The sequence below is a fragment of the Aythya fuligula genome, chromosome 2, assembly GCF_009819795.1.
Source record: "Aythya fuligula isolate bAytFul2 chromosome 2, bAytFul2.pri, whole genome shotgun sequence".
Taxonomy (NCBI): Eukaryota; Metazoa; Chordata; class Aves; order Anseriformes; family Anatidae; genus Aythya; species Aythya fuligula.
This window is the reverse complement of record NC_045560.1, coordinates 19376290-19396549: the sequence shown is the minus strand read 5'-3', so window position 1 is coordinate 19396549 and position 20260 is coordinate 19376290. Positions and strand designations below refer to the sequence as shown.

General features: G+C 38.3%; 1 protein-coding gene across 2 annotated transcripts in view; it reads left to right on the top strand.

The window, feature by feature from the left end:
* The window catches only part of SPAG6 (sperm associated antigen 6), a 37731-nt gene that overhangs the window by 9538 nt on the left and 7933 nt on the right, over positions 1-20260 (top strand). For both annotated transcript variants that reach the window (XM_032183285.1, XM_032183284.1), the window contains 6 exons: positions 1073-1239; positions 5853-6036; positions 12829-13034; positions 13929-14102; positions 16513-16665; positions 19469-19660. In XM_032183285.1, coding sequence (XP_032039176.1) covers positions 1073-1239; positions 5853-6036; positions 12829-13034; positions 13929-14102; positions 16513-16665; positions 19469-19660 — 1076 coding nt within the window. The remainder of the gene's footprint in view (positions 1-1072; positions 1240-5852; positions 6037-12828; positions 13035-13928; positions 14103-16512; positions 16666-19468; positions 19661-20260) is intronic.

Genomic DNA, 20260 nt, shown 5'->3' with positions numbered 1-20260 from the left:
TTTTTTTTTTCCTGTTTGGGGTCCATCGCTGTGTATGGGACATTGGGGTTGGCTTTCCCATATGAGTTTAATTTAACTTGACATTTTATTGTCCAGTCATTCAGTCCCTAGTTTCATAGTTTCCCTCACTGATACCACCTTGAATAACTTTGGATTACCAGCGTACAGTCTCACCTCACTGTCTGTGCCCTCTCCCAGATCACAGAGGAGTACCGAAAGGCACGTGTCCCTGCACTGACTCCTCGAGGTCCTGCCCCATGACCTCCTCCCTCCTATTGCAAGAATGCAAAGTTTACTGCTGCCATTTCCTATTTTTAGTGAAATGTTTATTCATGTAAGCACTTTCTTGGGCTACGACTGCTAACGCGTTGCTGCTTTACCTCACCTATAATTTCAACAGCATGTGTAGATACTGGAATATGCCCTTGGAGAATGGACTTCCAGATTCCTTCATATTTAGCTGATGCACTGCGGACTGCAGTAAAAACACATCGTAAATAGTAACGTGATTTAAAAAACAAAAACAAACACCAAACCAACAACCTTTTAACTCTACTATCTGGAGTCTACTATATTACAGCTATTGGTCCCCCGCTTAGCCGTAGCTTGTATATATGGAATGTAATTTGGTGTAAGTCAACGTGGGGGTTCTGCTGGCGGGCTGAACGAGTGACATACCAGTGGTAGCTCACCTCCAGGTGGACTTTCCTGTGCAGACTTCATTAACGCTTGTATTTTATATGTATTTGAGTATACCTTATTTTCCTGTATATATTTTAACACGTATTTTATTTATGTTTGAGTATACCTTATTTCTACACGTAAATCTTTTTATATTTCAGAGGAGTTTTGTACCGATGAAAAACGGGCAGAAACATTGCTATGCGTCCGCAGTGCTATCCGAGTGCCAACTTCATTTCAGTGGAACACCTGAATTTCCTGCAAGTTCTTATTACCTGGCAGAATAATTTAATAGGTTTTTATGAGTGAAGTTTAGTTAAAGTTTAGAATAAATGTTTAGAAAAAAAAATCTGCTCACCGAATGGGCTTTTCTCTTCCTGTTGTAACTCAGGTGTAATGTCTTTGCTGAGACCTCTTTTGCTGGACGTGGTCCCAACTATTCAACAGACTGCTGCTTTGGCTCTCGGGAGACTTGCCAATTATAACGATGACCTGGCAGAGGCAGTCGTGAAGGGAGACATTCTTCCACAGCTCGTGTGTTCATTGTCTGAGCAGAATGTAAGGCATCATTGTTTTCTTAAGTAATCATTTTTTTTAACTGTTGCACAGGGAAAGAGAAATCTTTCTGTATCAGCTATCTGCTGTTATTCCTAATATAGCAATAAATGAATGGAAGTCAGAGACAGCATGCATGTTTGAACTCCTGAGAGATCCATGTATATTGTATACATAAATTTGACTTTAAATAAGTTTGACTTTAAAATATCATTTTACCTCCTAGTGCTTTATAAGATATACACTCATGGCATTGGTATGGCTTTAAAATGTTGAGTGATGTTTTATTAAAGGTCCCTCTTCAAAATGGAGACAATTTGAAAGCTATAATGATAATTGACTAGAATTTGTCAATAATACTAAACACTTGTAAAATACATACTAAATATTTCATTACAGAAGTTCATTTTTAATCTCCAAACACAGCCATTTGGAAATCTGTAGTGTGAGAAATATCAAACCACTGATACAGGAGAACACACTAAAGGTTTTGGTCTTTATGGTTATTAAAAACAACAAAAAAGTGTAGCAACAATTACAGATCTCACGGTCTCTCTTCCTCTGTTCTTGCCATTTTTCTTCAATTCTTGCATATATTCCATTTTTTATTCCTAACCTAAATCAGTAATAGTAATAAAGTAGTTTTGTATGCAGTTTCTAATGACTGGAAAAAGGAAGAGACAGCTGAGAGTGAAGTGTATTGATACCACAGCCAACATAAGTTGCAATATTGTATTAGATTTAGGAGAATTAGGATTTCAATGGAAGTATAGTTGGGAAAACTATATATATAAAACTATTTATATATATATAAAACTATTTATATATATATATATAAATTATTTATATATATATATTTTTTTTTTCAGTCTTTTGAGGAAACTGTAAATGTAAATACTCATATTTTTTTTTTGTTTTTTTTTTTTGCATATCTCATCACTGCCTATAAAATTAATTAAAAAAAAAATTAAAAAGAGAAACCTTGATGTCAAGATACTGGTAATGTATGGAAAGAAAGCTAAGGTTTTAGGTAGACAAATTTATAACCACTTTGGTTAATTTATTTGTGTTTTTTTTAAGGGAAGGAGGGGAACAGAACTCGTTATCCTCTTTTTTTTTTTTTTTTTTTTTTTTTTTTTTTTTTTTTTTTTAAATTTGGAAACCACCCCCCTGTTACAATTCAAAGCACTCACTAAATTAGCTTGAGTACCCTGATTTATCTCTTCCATGTTACTGCCAGTGCTGTCCCTACATCTGTGAGATGGCTGTAATTCAGAATCACTTGGGGCAGCAGCAAGATTAGTGTGAGGTCATGGAAAGCCTACTATGCCTTGGTGACTGAGGGCAAGTGAAGGAAACTCATTATCCAGTTCATGCAGAGTTTAGCAATGCATGCAGTTTGTACTTCCCAAAGGCAAAAAAAAAAAAAAAAAAAAAAAAAAAAAAAAAAAAAGGAAAGGAAAAAGATACATTTCCATTCCACTCACTCTTACATCTATATTTAAGGAGCAGATTCTTTGAGCACACAATAAATACTAATTCTACTGATTTATGGAGAACAGTTACAAGGTTACATCCCAGCTCAGTGTTTTGTCAATTAAACTGAGCAGAATAGTTTTACAGTGTGTTCTAACTGGGCTTGTGAATACAGTCTGTTTGTAAATAAATGTGTTTTGAATAACAATAGAAACAAATAAGTGTTTTCCTTTGCCAGAAGCATAATTACTTAACAGAAATAACATACCCATATTTGCACAGACATAGACTGGTGTAAATTATTATAGTTCCGTTGAGTTCATCAAAACTTACGGTAACAAATGAGCTAGGGAATTGTCCACTTGTGTCTGTACTGTTTCCCTAAACCTCTGTTCCCCTAAGTGATGTTTAAAGTCTTGCTCCTAAATTACGTTCATTGGTATCTACTTGTAGGTCTTAACTTTGAAGTCTGGATTTTTGGCATTAAAGTATTTTATTGGTACCGATAAACTGAGCAGGACAAGGGCATGCACTTAAACACTGGAAGATGACGGCACTCTCTAAATGCTAACATGATGAGTTTTGGCCAACACTAACCATCAAACTGCTCAGCAGGGTGTGGATATGGTTGAGTGAGTAGTGCAGGACAGAGACAGCTCTCAGTTGTATGGATGGGGCCATTGTGCTTTCAGGGAAGAGAACCTGAGGTGCATGTAACTGGTGTGTGATATTGCTTTCCTTCAGGGCCAAGGAATGGGCCAGGGTCCATTTTCCTTACATGCAGAGCTGTTGCAGATGGTCCTCTACTGCCATACCTTAGTGCTTCAGGGTGAGATTTTTCAAAGGTGCTTGGACACCTTGCAAGATGCAAAAAAAAAACCATTCACGTGGCTCTTTGTTTCTATGAATTTCATTCAGAAGGGATGTGGTGTTTGCACTGTTTTATGTTCCAGTTACCTGCCCAGGCTCCTTGTACAGAGCAGGGGAGTCGAGCAGCTTGGAATGAGATTAAAACCAAGCTGATGGATGGAGAAGGAGCCCTCTGGTGCTAGTCATAGTGCCGATATACCAACTGTCAAGCCACAGAGCACACTGGGCATGCAGACGTGGCAGTAGGTTATTTGTGTCCCAGTGAATCTTGTGCTCATTGCTGCACAATGACTTCAAGAGGGAGGTGAACTTTTTCCTGGTGCAGATCATAGAATCATAGGAAAAGACCTCCAAGATCATATGGCCCAGCTATCACCCTCCCACTCCTATCACCACTAAACCATGTCCCTAAGCACCACATCCAACCTTTCCTTGCATACACCCCCAGGGCCGGTGACTCCACCCCTTCCCTGGGCAACCTGTTCCAATGCCTGACTGCTCTTTCTGAGAAGAAATGTCTCCTGATTTCCAACCTGAACCTCTCCTGGCACAGCGTGAGGCCGTTCCCTCTAGTCCTACCATTGGTTATCTGCAAGAAGAGGCTGACCCCCAGCTCCCCACAGCTTCCTTTCAGGTAGCTGTAGAGAGCAATGAGGTCTCCCCTGAGCCTCCTCTTCTCCAGACCAAACACCCCCAGTTCCCTCAGCCACTCCTCACAGGACTTGTGCTCCAGGCCCTTCACCAGCTTTGTAGCCCTTCTCTGGACATGCTCCAGGGCCTCGATGTCCTTCTTGTAGTGAGGGGCCCAAAGCTGAACACAGCACTCGAGGTGCGGCCTCACCAGAGCAGAGTACAGAGGAACAATCACGTCCCTGGTTCTGCATTTCGTGATTGCATTCAAAATGACCTGTTCTATCACGTTTCCTGGCACCAAGGTCAGGCTGACAGGGCTGCAGTTCCCTGGGTCCTCCTTACGATGATTCTTATAGATGAGTGTCATACTAGCAAGTCTCCAGTCATGAGGGACCTCTCCGGATGACCATGACCACTGATAGATGAAGGAAAGTGGCCCAGCAATCACATCCGCCAATTCCCTCAACACCCTCAGGTGGATCAGATCTTGTCCCATGGACTTGTGACAGTCCAGGTGGAGCAGCAAGTCTCTGTTTCCACCTGAACTGTGTGTGGGGTTTTCTTCTGCTCCCCATCCCAGACTTCCAGGTCTGGAGGATAAGTGGTCTGACTGGTAAGGACAGATGTAAAGAAGGCATTAGGAACCTCAGCCTTTTCCTTACCCTCAGTGGTCAGTTGTTTCAGGCAGGAGTGATTTAACTGGCCTCTGAATTTTGAAACTGAAAGGAGGGGAAGAAATGTAACCTTCAACTTCCACATCCCAATGATAGCTAATCAAACTGTGGAAGGAGACTGTGAAATGTGACTTACGAGGGAATATGCAATTCATATGGAACCCCATGATGTGTGCAGCATCACACACTATAAAGATGCTCAAAACATGTACCTGCTCCAGCACTGAGGCAGATGGGTAGAAGATCTGAGACAATAGCTTGGATTTTGCTTGAACTCATTACAGAGTCACCAAGCTGCTTAGTCCTGTTGAAAGTGCCTCAGTTCCAGACACATGCAGTAGAGCTGCAGCTTGCTGGTCAAAACTGAGAATCATCCAGGGCTAGGTGTTTGCTTGGCTGACTTTTCAGGATCCTAGGCAGTACTTAGGCATTTTGGGGTTTGGATCCTGAAACTTTATGCTGGATCTTATTCTCTGTGTCTGTTTCCCATTTGTGAATGTAAACAATGTTTTTTTCATAGAGACGTTATGAGGGTACAATATACATTACAAATTGTGAAGCCTTGAGAATGTTGCAGATGGGTAGAATTATTTTAGAAGCTTGCCCTACATAACCTATATAAGCTGGCTAAATATGTTAAGAGCTATTGTTTTTGCAGCTCTTATCACTCACTGCTCACTTAAATAAACAGACTTATCTAGGCTATTATCTTTTCTCCATATCCTCTTAGCCCTCTCATTTTTTCTGTTTGTTTATACACTTACTGCAAATTTTAGATCATAAGCTGACTCAAAGAAGGACTGTATGTTCATTGTTTGCGTGATGTCTGGTGGTCCTGATTTGGATCTGTATGAGATATTGCTGCTATTAAAAAGTCTAATTTATGCACATAGGTGCTCTGTTATGCTATAAACTACTTAATTTTATTAAAAGCATTTTTTTTTCTTTTTCTTATTTGTATAGCGTTTTTACAAGAAAGCAGCTGCGTTTGTGCTAAGAGCAGTTGGTAAACATTCTCCACAGCTAGCTCAGGCAGTAGTTCAGTGTGGAGCACTGGAATCACTTGCGATTTGCCTGGAAGATTTTGACCCTGGAGTCAAAGAAGCTGCAGCTTGGGCACTCGGGTATATTGCCCGACACAATTCAGGTAACAGGTTACACGTGTGTTGTCTTTAATCTCACATGAGAGTTATAATACTTTGTATTATTGTGATGTTCATAAATTACAGCAAGATGCTTCTTCTTTACTGTTATAAAATTTTAAATTTGGAATAAAGACCTGCTCTAACATTACAAATCTGTCAAAGCTACCTTATGTGGGAAGCTGGCATATCTGACATCCACAGTGCCCCGATCCATGGGAGGTGCTCTAAGAAGAGATGGATTGGATTTGTGACCAGGAAATAGCATTCTGCTTTATTCTCCTTTGTGAAGAAATTTCAGAACTTATACATATTATATAACTGTTACTATGGAACAAAGTTTATTTTGCTCACCATTAGTTCTTATTTTATATACATAGTAAAAAGCAGAAGCCTAGGCAGAACCAAGTTTCATCCATCGGACAGCACTGCCTGCAGGATAAACGTGCTAAATTCATTGCAGTGACTACATATATTATCATTAGCCAGTAGACCACACTCTTCTTTGAGAGTCAGGAATAGATCCTAGGAATCTGATATTGAGCAGTTCACTGCTGTCTTGCAAGCAGTTATATAACTCACTGGCAGTGTCATGTTCCTATTTAAACGCTGATCCACGTGGTCAATAATTCTTTTACCAGCTATTTATATAGTTCGAGTAAAAGTTTTGAACTATGAATCAAAGAACTGAGAGAAGAAACTGCTGCATGGAAAGGATGGAAGAAACGGCTTGCATTCATATTGCTGAAAGTTAAAATAATTCTAGGATCACAACATTAATTTGTGTTGTTTTGGTTCTAAAATGCACATACACTGAATTTGGAAGTTATTCTTTTCTTTCTTTCTTTCTTTCTTTCTTTCTTTCTTTCTTTCTTTCTTTCTTTCTTTCTTTCTTTCTTTCTTTCTTTCTTTCTTTCTTTCTTTCTTTTCTTTTCTTTTCTTTTCTTTTCTTTTCTTTTTAAATCAGTGTGGAGTGCTGGACTGCAGAAGGTATGGGGGATTTCCTCTTCCCATTTAGAGAGATGGTTAACTTTCTGGGACAGACTCCAAAGTTATCAGCATCTCGCGAATGGGCTGCTTTTCACCAGGGAACACATTCATTTTTGGTGCACCTCTGTGCTAAGGAGCTTTTATCTTTTGGTTATTGGGTCTGAATCCCTGAAAATAAGTGTTGCTTTCATCTGAAACATATTTTCTTAAGTGTCGTTTGAAAGTGTTCCTTTGTATAAATGTATGTAGTCGGAGTGTGTGTCTATGTTACTCTTAACGTAAACATTTCTGTAGTTTTGTTATGTCAGTAAATCAATATTGACTCACCTCAATTGCCCTTTGTGCTATTCATTGCATGAATGCTGGCTGATCTTCAGGGTGATCCAGTTCACTCTGAGATGGCATTGTCTGCAAAGATGGAGATGGTGTGGAGGTGTTGAATAGAGCAAACTTCTTATACAATTTTTTATTCCATAGTTATGAATTATTTATTCACTGACAATGAATTAATGTATATCCCATGTCAATTTATGCCACCAATAAGAACAGCATTTTCAGAAATTAGGTTGAAATTGCAAGTGCTACCAAGCTCAAGCATAAGGACAAGGACAGATTGTTTGATGTAATCAGTTTAAAAAAAAAAAAAAAAAAAGAAAAAAAAAGTTCTTGTTCCCCAATCGCAGCCAACTGGGGGATTTACCTTCCTCTATAACACAGTTGCAAGAAGTCTTTAAAATAATGATTACTGAAAGTAGAGGAGTTATTGACTTGTCAGTGCTAGGTGAAAGGTTGAACTAGATGATCTTAGAGGTCTTTTTCAATCTAAATGATTCTAAGATCATTCTGTGCATGATATGGCTCTTCTGCTATGAGCATGCCTTTGCAAAAGAATATTGTTGGCGATGGGATACATATATGGGATAGGTGGACCTGGTCTTATCAACATCTGGTGTTTACTGTTAAGAAACTCTGGATTAGACTCAGATGCTTATGTTGATAAAGTTTGGCAGTTATGATTTTCTGTCATTAACTGTGAACACATATTACAGCTTAAACTCTAAAAATAGAGCAGACTGATAAATGGTTTTCCCCACCCACAGGTAGTTTTTCAGTTTCAGAAATTGTTTCTATTCCCGTGGGGATAACATTAAGACAAGATTTGTTTTTTGTTTAACCTCCTGAAAAGACCGTGGAGGAGGGAGGCCTATTTGCCCCTCAGAAAGAATAGTTCCACGATTAGGGCATATGTCTGGGATGTGGAAGATGGATTAAAGTCCTGATCTGTCTCAGGCAGGATGTGAACCTCTGTCTCCCTGAGTGCAAGCAAATGCTCCCAGCATTAGGTGGTAACTGTTCTGCTGTGGGAGGGATTCTCATTTTTTTTATCAGAAATCCTGTCCGTGACCTGGTAAAGCTGCTCTCTAGGAACTGCAGTGCATGCTCCTGTGAAAAGATTTTGAGAAATCAGGACTCTTCGTCTGTGATGATTTTTTTCCTGGTTGGCAAGTTCCTTTCTATCTTACCATTTATCACTATCTATCATTTAAAACACAGTTCTTCTGTAAACAGATGTCTCCAGAAGGCATGTTAGATTTTAGGTCAAGACAGATATCTCATGAGATTCCAAGACACCAGAAATCCTGCTGGATCAGTTTCCAAAACTTAGCAACGGCTCTTGCAGTTCTGCTCTTTCTTGAAGATCCCCTTGAGCAGAATTTCAGATGCTGATTTTACTCCAAGGTATATGGATCAGCGTACTATATTTTTGCTATGCTCTAATCTTGCCAGTTGACATTTCTACCGTATACTTGTGTTTGGAAAGAAGAGAAGTGTTCCAAATACCATCAAAATACTATCAAGTCCATGAAAAGCATGCTGTAAATTTTTACTTATACCATATGCAGTTAGATTGAAAATGCAAGATTCTCCTGTTTGAGAGAAATGCGTGTCACTTAGCTTTCTACTTGCTTTGCCAACATAAAAGCGTAAGACATAGAATTTATTAATGTTCTCTTACCTGCATCATCATTTGCTAAACAAAACCAAACAACGCTACTTATGCTCAAGCATATTGCTGAGAGAGGGGTTAAATGCATTTTTGAAGTGCTGTGCTGCCCACAGGATCGTAGGGTAGTTCAGCTTGGAAGGGACCTTTGGTAATGCTCTAGTCAAGCTTGCTGCTTAAAGCAGGGTCGGCTACTAAGTTGCTCACATCTTCAGTGATGTGCCTTTGGTAGTAATTCTGTTTTATTCCAGGATCTAGGTTTACCCTGTAATTTATGACCACCATCCATCTGATTTGAACTTCTTCCACCATTTTCAGTGCAATCATCAGTACTGTGGTTGTAATGGTCTGTATAAATCAGTGACCCTGAAGTGCAGCCTTTTGGCTGCTTGTGGACTTCCTGTGTGGCCATCACACAATCACAGGGTCTTCAGAAAAATGCAGTATTAGTGGTTATTTTACTCAAAACCTGTCATTTCCCGTGGCTACACCTTCTACCACAACATGGTCTGTTTGAGAACACTGCTCCACATTGAAACATGCCTTTGTTTCCAAGCAAAGAAGGTTTTGCTGCTGTTTTCCACTATGTGGATATGGCATTTGTTCCTGGCTGGTTTGCCTGCCCTGGGGACTACCATGCATAGTCACTTCCTCATATTCATTTTTCTGCCTCATCTTTTTTTAATCTGTACTATTATTGCTAACTTGTTAATGTGAGTATGGATTTTTTTTTTTTTTTTTTACCCCCAGATCAATCCTATAAGACTTTCCATTGATTTCAGAGGGTATGTAGTCAGGGGCTTATTGACTCCTCTTCATTCACTTGCAGCTCTTCCTGATCACATAAGCTCATGACTAGGCCTCAACTTACTTTGAATTAATTTCTCAGTCCCTGCTGACCACTTTTGTATCGAGACAAATCAGTACAACCCTAGTGAAACTTTTAGGTGAAATGGTGATATCTTAAACTCCAACGTCTTCCTTTATAAGTCTTCCTTATTACCTCCATGTCATCCTGTCTTCCTGTCTGCCGTATCTTCCTCTGCTAAAATTCTCCTCATAGTTCTGGACAGAAGCAACTTATCTATAGTGGGTTTTGAGACCAAATTCTCTTGTCTCAGAGTGTATGTGGAATCACACTTCCTACTTTCCCTCATGTAGGGAGATGTCCAACTTTATCACCATGTAGTTAGATGGGTCTTTTGGTCCATGCCCATAACTGCAGTTTCAAGCCGTGGGTTTGAGCCCACTTGCTGTGGGCTTAGATGGTGTTTGTAAATCAGTTTGTTTATTTTTTGCTGCTTTTTCCTTCTTACCAACTCTTGGTCTTGTCTTTACTCTGGTAATGTTAAGAAAAGTCTTTTTGTATTTTGTTTGGTGATTCTGTTCCATCTCATTGAATTTCTTTGGCTGAATATTTGTTTTTAAAAATGTCTGTATTTCTCCTTTAACTCTTTCTCAGAATTCTTTTCTTTTCACATCTCCCCGTGTTCTTTAATGAGATAGCAAAATTTTGTAAATAATAATAGATACATAGTCTGAATTAAAGTTGTTCTACCAGGTGGGAAAGTTAATTAAGATTTGTTTTGAGAAAAATAATTGCAGTTATCATACAATAATTACTACTTAAAATCATAGTTTTGTGCAGAGACTGTGGGGGAGAAGTGATGGGAAGATGCATAATTTCTTTTGTCCCTGCATCAGCTTTCCCGGTTTTCTAACAGTCTGTTTACTACTTGACTGTCTTCTGACACATGGTGCAGCCCTACATGTGGTAAGTTATTAGCCAGGAACCTTATAAACACCAGTGGAAGAACAACCGTTTAATTAACCATGACCAACAGTAACCATCAGTATTTAAATGATATCAAGCTTCTAACAGCAAGAGCTGATCTAAATTGAATCAGATTTAGTTTGCTCTTCTAAAAGAACTGTTATTTCTACTTTTACATGGCTGGGCATTGTTGTGACCTTAAAGTATTGCTCTTTCCCTCCCTACTTGAACTTCATAATTTCAGCTCATAAGGCATCACAGAAACACCTTCTTCTAGTACCATCCTGTATCTCTTGGCATTATTTTCGTCATGATATTAGCATCTTCTCAGCAGAGTGTAGACAACTGAGATTGTTGCTCTGAAGTTGCTTCTGAGACATTGGTGGTCAGTGTACAGAAGAAATTGAAGAAAGAAGAATTTGAAGAAATCTTTTTTTTTTTTTTTTTTTTTATGGGAAGCTGAATGTAGTTTATACTACTTATATTGTTTAGCTCATTTTCTGATTTGTTTTCATATGTGCTTCAGGTACATTTCATTTTAATTCTGTAAAATTGCAGACTGACCATTTGGCAAGATTTTGTTCAAATCGTGTGATGTGTATTTGGAGGGTGCGTACTTTACACTTTTAGCCAAACAGTTATTTGAATGGTTAATTTTTGCATTAGTTTATTTATTAGTTTATTGACTACATATATTTTTGAAGTAATATTTTTATACTTTGCTTGAAATTCTGTATCATGTCAAATAGCATACAGTGTAAATATTTGAAAGATCACATGTATTGGAGTGCATGACTATAATTCACTAATTGAAAACAAATCTGGTCAGAAAAATTATTTGGATGCTAACAACCTAACGATAACGCGACTTACAGATTTCATGAAAAACTGTATTAGTCTATGTATATTTAATGAAGTATGCTATATTTTTCTTAGTATGAAAATCTCTTTATGGATGGACTATAAATCAAAAGCTAAGTTAGAGTCTTGAAATACGACAGCTATATGTTGCCATGGTACTGTAAGTCAAGATAAATGTTAAAGATAATAATGGATATGCATAATAAGGTGTAGCAAAACTGAACTAAGACCTAATAGATTATTGAATTCCCCATGATTTTTACTACTTTTTCAACAGTATTTTAAAACAGCGCAGCTTTGTTATACTATAAATTTTGCTTGTGTTATCCAATAGTTCTTATTTTAGGACTGTGATTAATGCTGCATATATGGACAGAGCTAATGAATTTCTAATAGTGTAATTTTTGCTCATGTCAGCTAATCATATGCTCAGATTTTTTTTTTTGTCTTTTTATTTAAGGTGCAGTTAGTTAAGGATATTGTACTAATCTCAGACACACAATATCTCACTGATGATATTTCTAATTTATCTAATTGGGTGTGATAAAATTTTCATGTCATTGAAATATAAATTCTGTATTTTCCTGTGTATGGTAGCAAAACCTAATTTTGATAGGTGAGTTCAGTTTTTCCGGTCTTTTATGTAAGATAAATCTTTTGTGTATGTTTTTTGTATTTCTGGTTTTGGCATTTGATCTATGCTAATATCTGCTTATCATTTAAAGAGGGTAAAATGCTCTCTAATTAGGTGGTTGGTAAAATTTTGGTACTTTGGCTTTCTGTGTTGTTGTTAGCCATGCATAAAATGCTTTCCTATTGATCAGTGTAGAATAGCCAGGGTTTAAACAGCTGACATCTGCTTACTTTAAAAAAAAAAAAAAAAAGGAAAAAAAAAAAGAAAAAGAAAACAGAATAACAAACCATTTCAGCCTAATCTACCTCAAATGTGTGCATGTAAATGGGGGTCCATCTATTGACCTGCATTCTTTTCAGTTTTGGATTGGTCCACACGGTTTATGAAACCAGGAGGGCTGATTTGAAATGCAGATGTCGAGACAGTGAGCTACACCCTCCCCTTTTTCCTTTGCTGTATCTGTCAGGGTGAAAAATGGCTTGCACAAGGGTCAGTCACCCATACTCACTTAATTACTTTCCTTGGACCTACAGAACTGTCACAAGCTGTGGTGGATGCAGGAGCTGTTCCTCTTTTAGTGCTCTGTATCCAGGAGCCAGAAATTGCTTTGAAAAGGATTGCTGCTTCAACTCTCAGTGATATTTCAAAGCATTCTCCAGAGTTAGCACAGACAGTAGTGGATGCAGGAGCTATCGCTCACTTAGCTCAGATGATCCTGAACCCTGATGCTAAACTGAAGGTACATTTAAAAATTATTTTTTTAATCTCCATTTCACCAGTCATTACTTGATATTGAATCAATGACACTGATGTGCATATTTATTTAGAAAGCTCTTGTTTTGGGTGTTAACAAGATGTAACTACATAGTGACGGAGTTCTGAATGTGTTCACTGATCTAGCTACTGGATAAAAAAAACTGCTGCTCAGTGAGGATCAGATAAACAAATCTTTAAAGTGAATGGTATTTTTTGGGGGGGACGGGAAATTATATAGTATCATGCGAAGAATGCAATCTGATGTATGACACCCTGTCCTTTTAGTTTAACATCCTCTAGTAGATACTTTTAATGCACAGTTCAGTTACAAAAAAGGTTTTGCATGCTTTAGATTATACCATAAAGCAGTTAATATTGAATGTATTATTGTATTTTAGAATGTGCTATCCGAATAGCTCTTGTTGAAGACTTCATCGCAAGTTCAGCTGACAAAAGATTTCCTTAATATATCTTTCCTGTTTTACTCTAACAGAAACAACATTAAAAACAGTACTTCAAGCATAGAAAAAAATTATTTGAAGTCTGACAGACCAAACTTATACAAACAAAAATACTTTCTGTAGATGTCACTAATTTTTAAATTATAGTTTTAAATGGTGTATATATTTTTTCTTTTTTTTGTTGCGTAGCAGTTTGAATGACATGAAACAAAGAAGAAACTTTTATTCAGGAACCAGCAAATGTTCTCTGCCATTATATTCGTGCATGAATTGATTCAGTGAATTGTAAAATAGCTGTAATTGTTTTCTCTATCTTGCTTTGTTTTCCTTGATGCAATAGATTTTTGTGTGCAGGAGGAGTGTGTGTTGCAGGCTGTTTGTATACTATTGATTTTATAACAATTTTTATTTACTAGCGTCAGGTGCTGTCAGCGCTAAGCCAAATAGCAAAGCATTCAGTGGATCTTGCAGAGTTGGTGGTTGAAGCAGAGATTTTCCCAGTTGTGCTCACATGCCTGAAGGACTCAGATGAATATGTCAAGAAAAATGGTGCAACTTTAATTAGAGAGATAGCAAAGCATACGCCTGAGGTAAAACCTTGAAAATGCAAATGCAAGGTCATATCATTAGATTTTACACTTTAAATAAAATACAGGATTATTCTGTCATTTGCTTTTCGAAAGAGAGGGCAAATGGCTGTTTGGCATATTCATTGGAAAAATATGGAAATGCTTGCTGATATTATGAGATGTGTATTGAATATGAATTGGCTTAAGAAAATTGGGAATCACATGGAGTATACCTGACTATTTCATTCCATAAGATAGCAGCACAAAGAGGCAGTTTTAGGCCGACAGTACTGTCAGTGTTAGATATTAAAAATATCATGAGTAAAGCCTCAGAGAAGTCATGATAGCAGCTTATGAATGACAAGAACATGCTGTAACAATAATAGATGGTGTGTGTCCTTCTAAAAAAATCTTTTGGGGTTGCTGGTATCACATTTTAATTATTTTTTCCAATAACAATGAAGTTCAAAAATTCCCTTATTTATTATTAAACTGATAATGATTGCTTATACTAGCTTGTGTTTGTGATCTGAGTGTCACCATTTACATTCTTGTTGCCAATAATAGATATAGGAGGATGGGGAGGTTTAGCAAAGCAAATGCAGAATGAATAGGAAAAACAAACAATTATATTAATTTGTCAGATCATAGAATCAGTTAAAAGGCTCCAAATATGACTGTGGAATGAAATATAAGGAGTGGATTTGTGGAGCACACTAGTGGTGAACACAGCCATCATGATACTAACTTAACAATTGAGAATTGTTTTATCATGAATATTGTGCTGCTGTTTCTTCAGCCTGCTTGTGTTGTAGCTGTTGTTTATTAAAGGTTGCAGTCCTGTTTTTCTACATTTCCTACTTTTTCTCTGTACCTCATGATTGATGAAACTTCACTTTCTCAGAGAATTGAAGAAATTATCAAAGGCAGGCACTGGAGTTGGGAGTTAGAGGCCAAACTCACAGGACTCCAGGCTAAGGCAGAAGAGCTGCTAGCACAGGATCCTTCATGCAAGGGAATTGGCCGTTCTAGCTGCACTCGGAAAGAGCCATGGGAGGTATCTTAGTGACTCCCAGTGGAAAGTCACAACTGATGTTTAACTTCAGAGAGCTTTAGAAAGCTCTGTGTATCCCTGAGCAACTCTCTTGAAGCAAAACACATTGCAGCAGAGATAGACTGAAAAACGTTATTTCTAGAGGTGTCAGCTGTGTCTGTCATGCAAGCATTGTGGCTTTTGGATCTCTGCTTTCTATCTCTATATGCTGTAAAATTCATGTGAAGGCCAGGATCTGGGGGTCTTGAAGTAGGGCCTGGGGCTCACAGCACCAGGGAGTGCATCTGTGCAGCAGCTCTGTGCATTTAAGTGCACGTGGCTCTGCCCAGACACAGGGCTTGGTTATTGCTGGCTGCAGTTGGCAGTCATGTGAACAGTTTTTCCTAAATAATAAGTTTAAATTTCATGTAGTTGCTTCATGAATAAACAATCCCCTTTAAAGGCTCAGAGGCAACAGTGGATTTCATGTTAACAGAAATCAATCGGATTGGAAATCCACATACCTCCAATTTTTGTTCATTTAAATGCAACTTCTGAGAAGGTGTTTCTTTTGCTTTGGAATCTTTGGAAAAAATGTGATAGACCCCACAATGTAGAAGGAAATAACCATAATATGAAATTATGTTAATTTCTGTGTGTTGTTGATACCATATATATTCTACTGCTGTCCCTCAAGTGATGTGAGAAGTGATACCACTTGGAAAGAAATATGCTGCATAGCTTAATATCCACAGCAAGCATCACAGATTATGCACATGATTTTCATTTATAAGCAAGTCTATATCATTTGGCATTCAGGGGCAAACACCATTGCCCATTAAGGGTGCTCCCTGGACACATCCTTTACAGTACCATAACATGGCAGAATGGTGTAGTCCAAGTTGGTTTTGTGCAGCTGTGACAGTTGTCTTTGGCTTTGTGCCCAAGTCTGGGAATCCACAATGGCTCTTATGCTGCAGAGGTTATCTATAAAGTGCAAGTGAGAGGAGGAGTGGGATTTCCCCTCTGTTCTTGCACAGAAATTTGTTGGCTTGGAGTGGGTGTGTCTTAAGGTCATTTGGGTATTAGGTTGTCACTTGGACAAATCTTTGGTGTATAATAGTGGAGCTGAGAATATGTCATCCCACCCTATACAGCATCAAGAATTCAGAATCCTGATTTCCTTACCGTAAAATCAATCAAAATCAGGATAGCAAAACAGTTTAATTCTTGAGAACTTCATGCTTCACTCAGTGCTCGACAATCAGCATGATATGTCAGTCTTATTCCAGCTTTATTTTGTAAGTCAGGAGCAATACATGTAAAGACTTTTATAATGTGGTGCTTTATGCCTGTTGATACTCCACGGTATCTAATCTGTTCCGTTTATCTTTGCAGCTTTCACAGTTTATAGTAAATGCAGGTGGAGTTGCTGCTGTGATTGATTGTATTGGCAGCTGCAGAGGGACTGTCAGACTGCCTGGCATCATGATGCTTGGTTATGTAGCAGCTCATTCTGAGAACCTGTCAATGGCAGTGATTGTCTCCAAGGTTAGCTATCACTTTGCCTTCTTTCTATAATTCTTCAGTGGTATTCTGAGTAAGAGATACAAATTAACATAGGCAGAGCACACGTTTTGTGACAATTATACACTTGCTGTTGATTAATGTACTTTCTTGTAATATTGTGGCTTGCAATGTCTGAAATAGTGGTAACCTGATCAAAGGTGGTCCTTACGAAGTTGAACCTTTTATGAAATGTCTTGGATTAGTCTGTGAACATACAGTGTATTCCACTACAGGATTTTTCTGTGTTGCAATTGAACGAGTACAAAAAAAATAAGTCAGTGAATTTCTATGGTCTGTTTCCTCTTAAAATGAATATTTGTGGCTACATCAAAACCCTTTTTGAAACAAGAATGCTTTATGGCACATTCTTTATTGCACTAGCATGACTGTGCTAGTACTGCTAGAGTAGTCTTGCAACAGAAATCTGCGGATTTGCAGAGACCTCAGTTTCTGAAATGTAGTATGGTTTGATTCAGCTGTGCAAGTGGTATTTCAAATGAGATAAGCTATTCGTTTTCAGATTTAAATAAGTTTTGCGAGGCAATGAGATAGAAGGGAGATGCAGAAGGGTCATTTGCAATATCTGCAATAGCTGAAATTAGTGTCTGAAATAATAATGCTAACTAATGACATTAGGAGGAAGGGATTAATTTCACTGAGTGTTGTTGGCCCATTTTCACACCAGCAGGCTGAGGGAGGTGATTCTCCCCCTCTGCTCTACTCTTGTGAGACCCCACCTTGAGTACTGTGTTCAGCTCTGGAGACCCCAGCATGAGGAAGGCATGGACCTGTTAGAGCAGGTCCAAAGGAGAGCCATGAGGACAATCAGAGGGCTGGAGCACCTCTCCTATGAAGACAGGCTAAGAGGGCTGGGGCTGTTCAGCCTGGAGAAGAAAAGGCTCTGATATAGCAGCTTTCCAGTACTTAGAGGGGACCTACAGAAAAGATGGGGAAGTAGTGATAGCATGAGGGGTAGCAATTTTAAACTAAAAGAGAGTAGATTTAGATCAGACATTAGGAAGAAATTCTTTACTGAGAAGATGGTGAGGCACTGGAACAGATTGCCCAGAGAAGCTGTGGATGCCCCATCCCTGGAAGTGTTCAAGGCCAGGCTGGATGGGGCTTTGGGCAACCTGGTCTGGTCTTTAAGGCTCCTTCCGACCCAAATCATTCTATGATTCTGTGATTTAAAATGGAAACAGCTAAGCAATAAAAACTGAGGAACAGAAATGTCTTCTGGTAGGAATGTATGTTAGAAAATGGAAATTGCTACAACATAACATCAGTAAGTGCACAGAGAAGGTAATGAATGACCAAAAAATTATCTTTTGCATTTGAAAACTGAAGAGACAGATGTTTCTGGCTTGCTCTCTCTGGAGGTCCATCTTCTGTGGATGTGTCCGTGTCTCACCCTTGTCAGTCATACCTAAAGCAAATATTCTTCTGCTGTTAAATGCTTGAAGTTAAGCATGACAAATGCAGGTTTAAGTTCATGAGGAAGCACCTAAGTGATAAATTTTTGAAGCGTAGTAATGATTTGATTGCTACCATAACTGAATGGGAATGCACTGAGAGGTTTTGTAGGGATCTTCAAAATCTCATGAAATGTTTTAATGAATTATCCCCAAAATAAACCTGAATAAACCCAAAGCCAAAAAATAAATAAATATTACTTTGGGGAAACTGAGTTTTATTGAGCGGTGCATAGTGCTGAAGACAGGGCTTGGTAAACTGGGACCATTTGAAAATAACACATCTAAGATGGTGTGACATAAAGTTATAGTTCCATACTGCTCTATTGTCTCCTGGAAAGGATGAATTTTTAAAAGTGACTGTGTGTTACTGGACAAACACTTCATTGTGGTCTTCTGCAGTGCTGTGTCAAAAAAAAAAAAGCACTTCAGTCCTTTGCAGTAATAAAAAGTGGAAGATAAAACATTGCAGATTAACATTTTTTTCCACTAGTTCTAGTGCATATAGGCCTGTTGTCTGTATTTGAGAAGGATCTTGGAAAAAAAAAAATATGAAGGGAGTACAGGAAAGAATAAAAAAGATCAAGGGAATGGGAAAAAAAGATCTAGGTAGGGATTTAGTAGCCTTGCCTCATCTAAAATAGCGTGAAATGATACCTGTTGAACTATCCTGGACATAAAATAGTGGCTACTGAGTAGCTCCATAATCCTGTGGAGAAAGGAAAAAGATCGTGACCCTGAACTAGAAGAACTTCAGTAACAGCTGGATGCGAGTGAGGTATTCTCCATCTCTTGATGTCTTCATGTCAAGAGTTGAAGCCTTTCTGGAAGTTATCAGATACATCAAGCATGAACTACTGAACTCAAGAAGAGGTTTATGAGGTGAAATGTAGTGTTGTGACTAAAAGAAAGTTAAATGACTGAATGATTGAGCCGTTCTGCTCTTAAACTTCTGTCATAGATTCATAAGCACTACAACTCCTTTATTTTCAGTCTGACAAAATGAAACCTTTACTGTTAGTACAGCCTGAATTATGTGATGTATTCCTTTCATCCCTTAAAGTTTGTGTGTTAGCTCCATCTGACTTAGAATATTGAATCTGTTTCCTTTTGTTTAACTAGATTTGTAAAGATTTCTTCAAAATTCTTGCTAGTCGTGCTGATGGCAAAATATGACAACACTAGCAAGTGTTCTCTTTATAGCTTATTTTAGAAGAAGAGAGAACATGTTTCTTTTTACAATCAATCTACCAGTTTAGTTGTCCTTTCTTGGTGTAGATTTGTAAAGGTTGTGCTTTTGGTTAATGCTACAGGGAATACCACCACTGTGTACCTGCTTGGTAGAAGAACAAGAAGATCATATTAAGGCAGCAGCTGCTTGGGCCTTGGGACAGGTTGGAAGACATACTCCTGAGCATGCGCGTGCTGTTGCAGTAGCAAATGTCCTACCCACACTGCTTTCTATGTATATGGACACACACAGTTCAGAAGATCTTCAACTGAAAGCAAGTATATTCACAGTATCTGCAGTATGACATATTTATTGTAACCAACAAGTATAACTGCTTAAAAACTGTTAAACGGTAAATGCTTTTATTGATATTCAATGAGTTGTGGATTTCTTGTGTGGAGGGTGTCTGAAGGCTGCGTGGCGTTTTTTAGGACTGGTTGGTCTTAATGGGTGTTCCTATGGTGCCTGCCAAATCATTTGGTACAGCCAGAGCAGTATAGTCCCTCATTTTTTTCCTACTTTAGATCAGAGCTGTGTACACCCATAAAAGCTGTAATGTAGGGCCTTCCCTCTGTGGCAGCTAATAGGGCTGGACTTGGGTAAAATGTAGTTTTAAGTATTATATGACAGGATATGGTCTCCCAGGTTGTACTGTGCCTCTTTACAGTCCACCAAAGTATAATGAATTCCAGATCTATAAAAGAAGAAGACAATTTTGCATTGTAATTTTCAGTGCTTACAAAAATATCAAGGCCAAATTAGCTGTACGTACAGTCCTACGCAATGAGGTCATTACTGCTTCTCATAGCCAGCATTGAGTCTGTTTTCAGAAACCAGGCACTGACATACAACTGTTCCACTGTCTCTCTTTCCC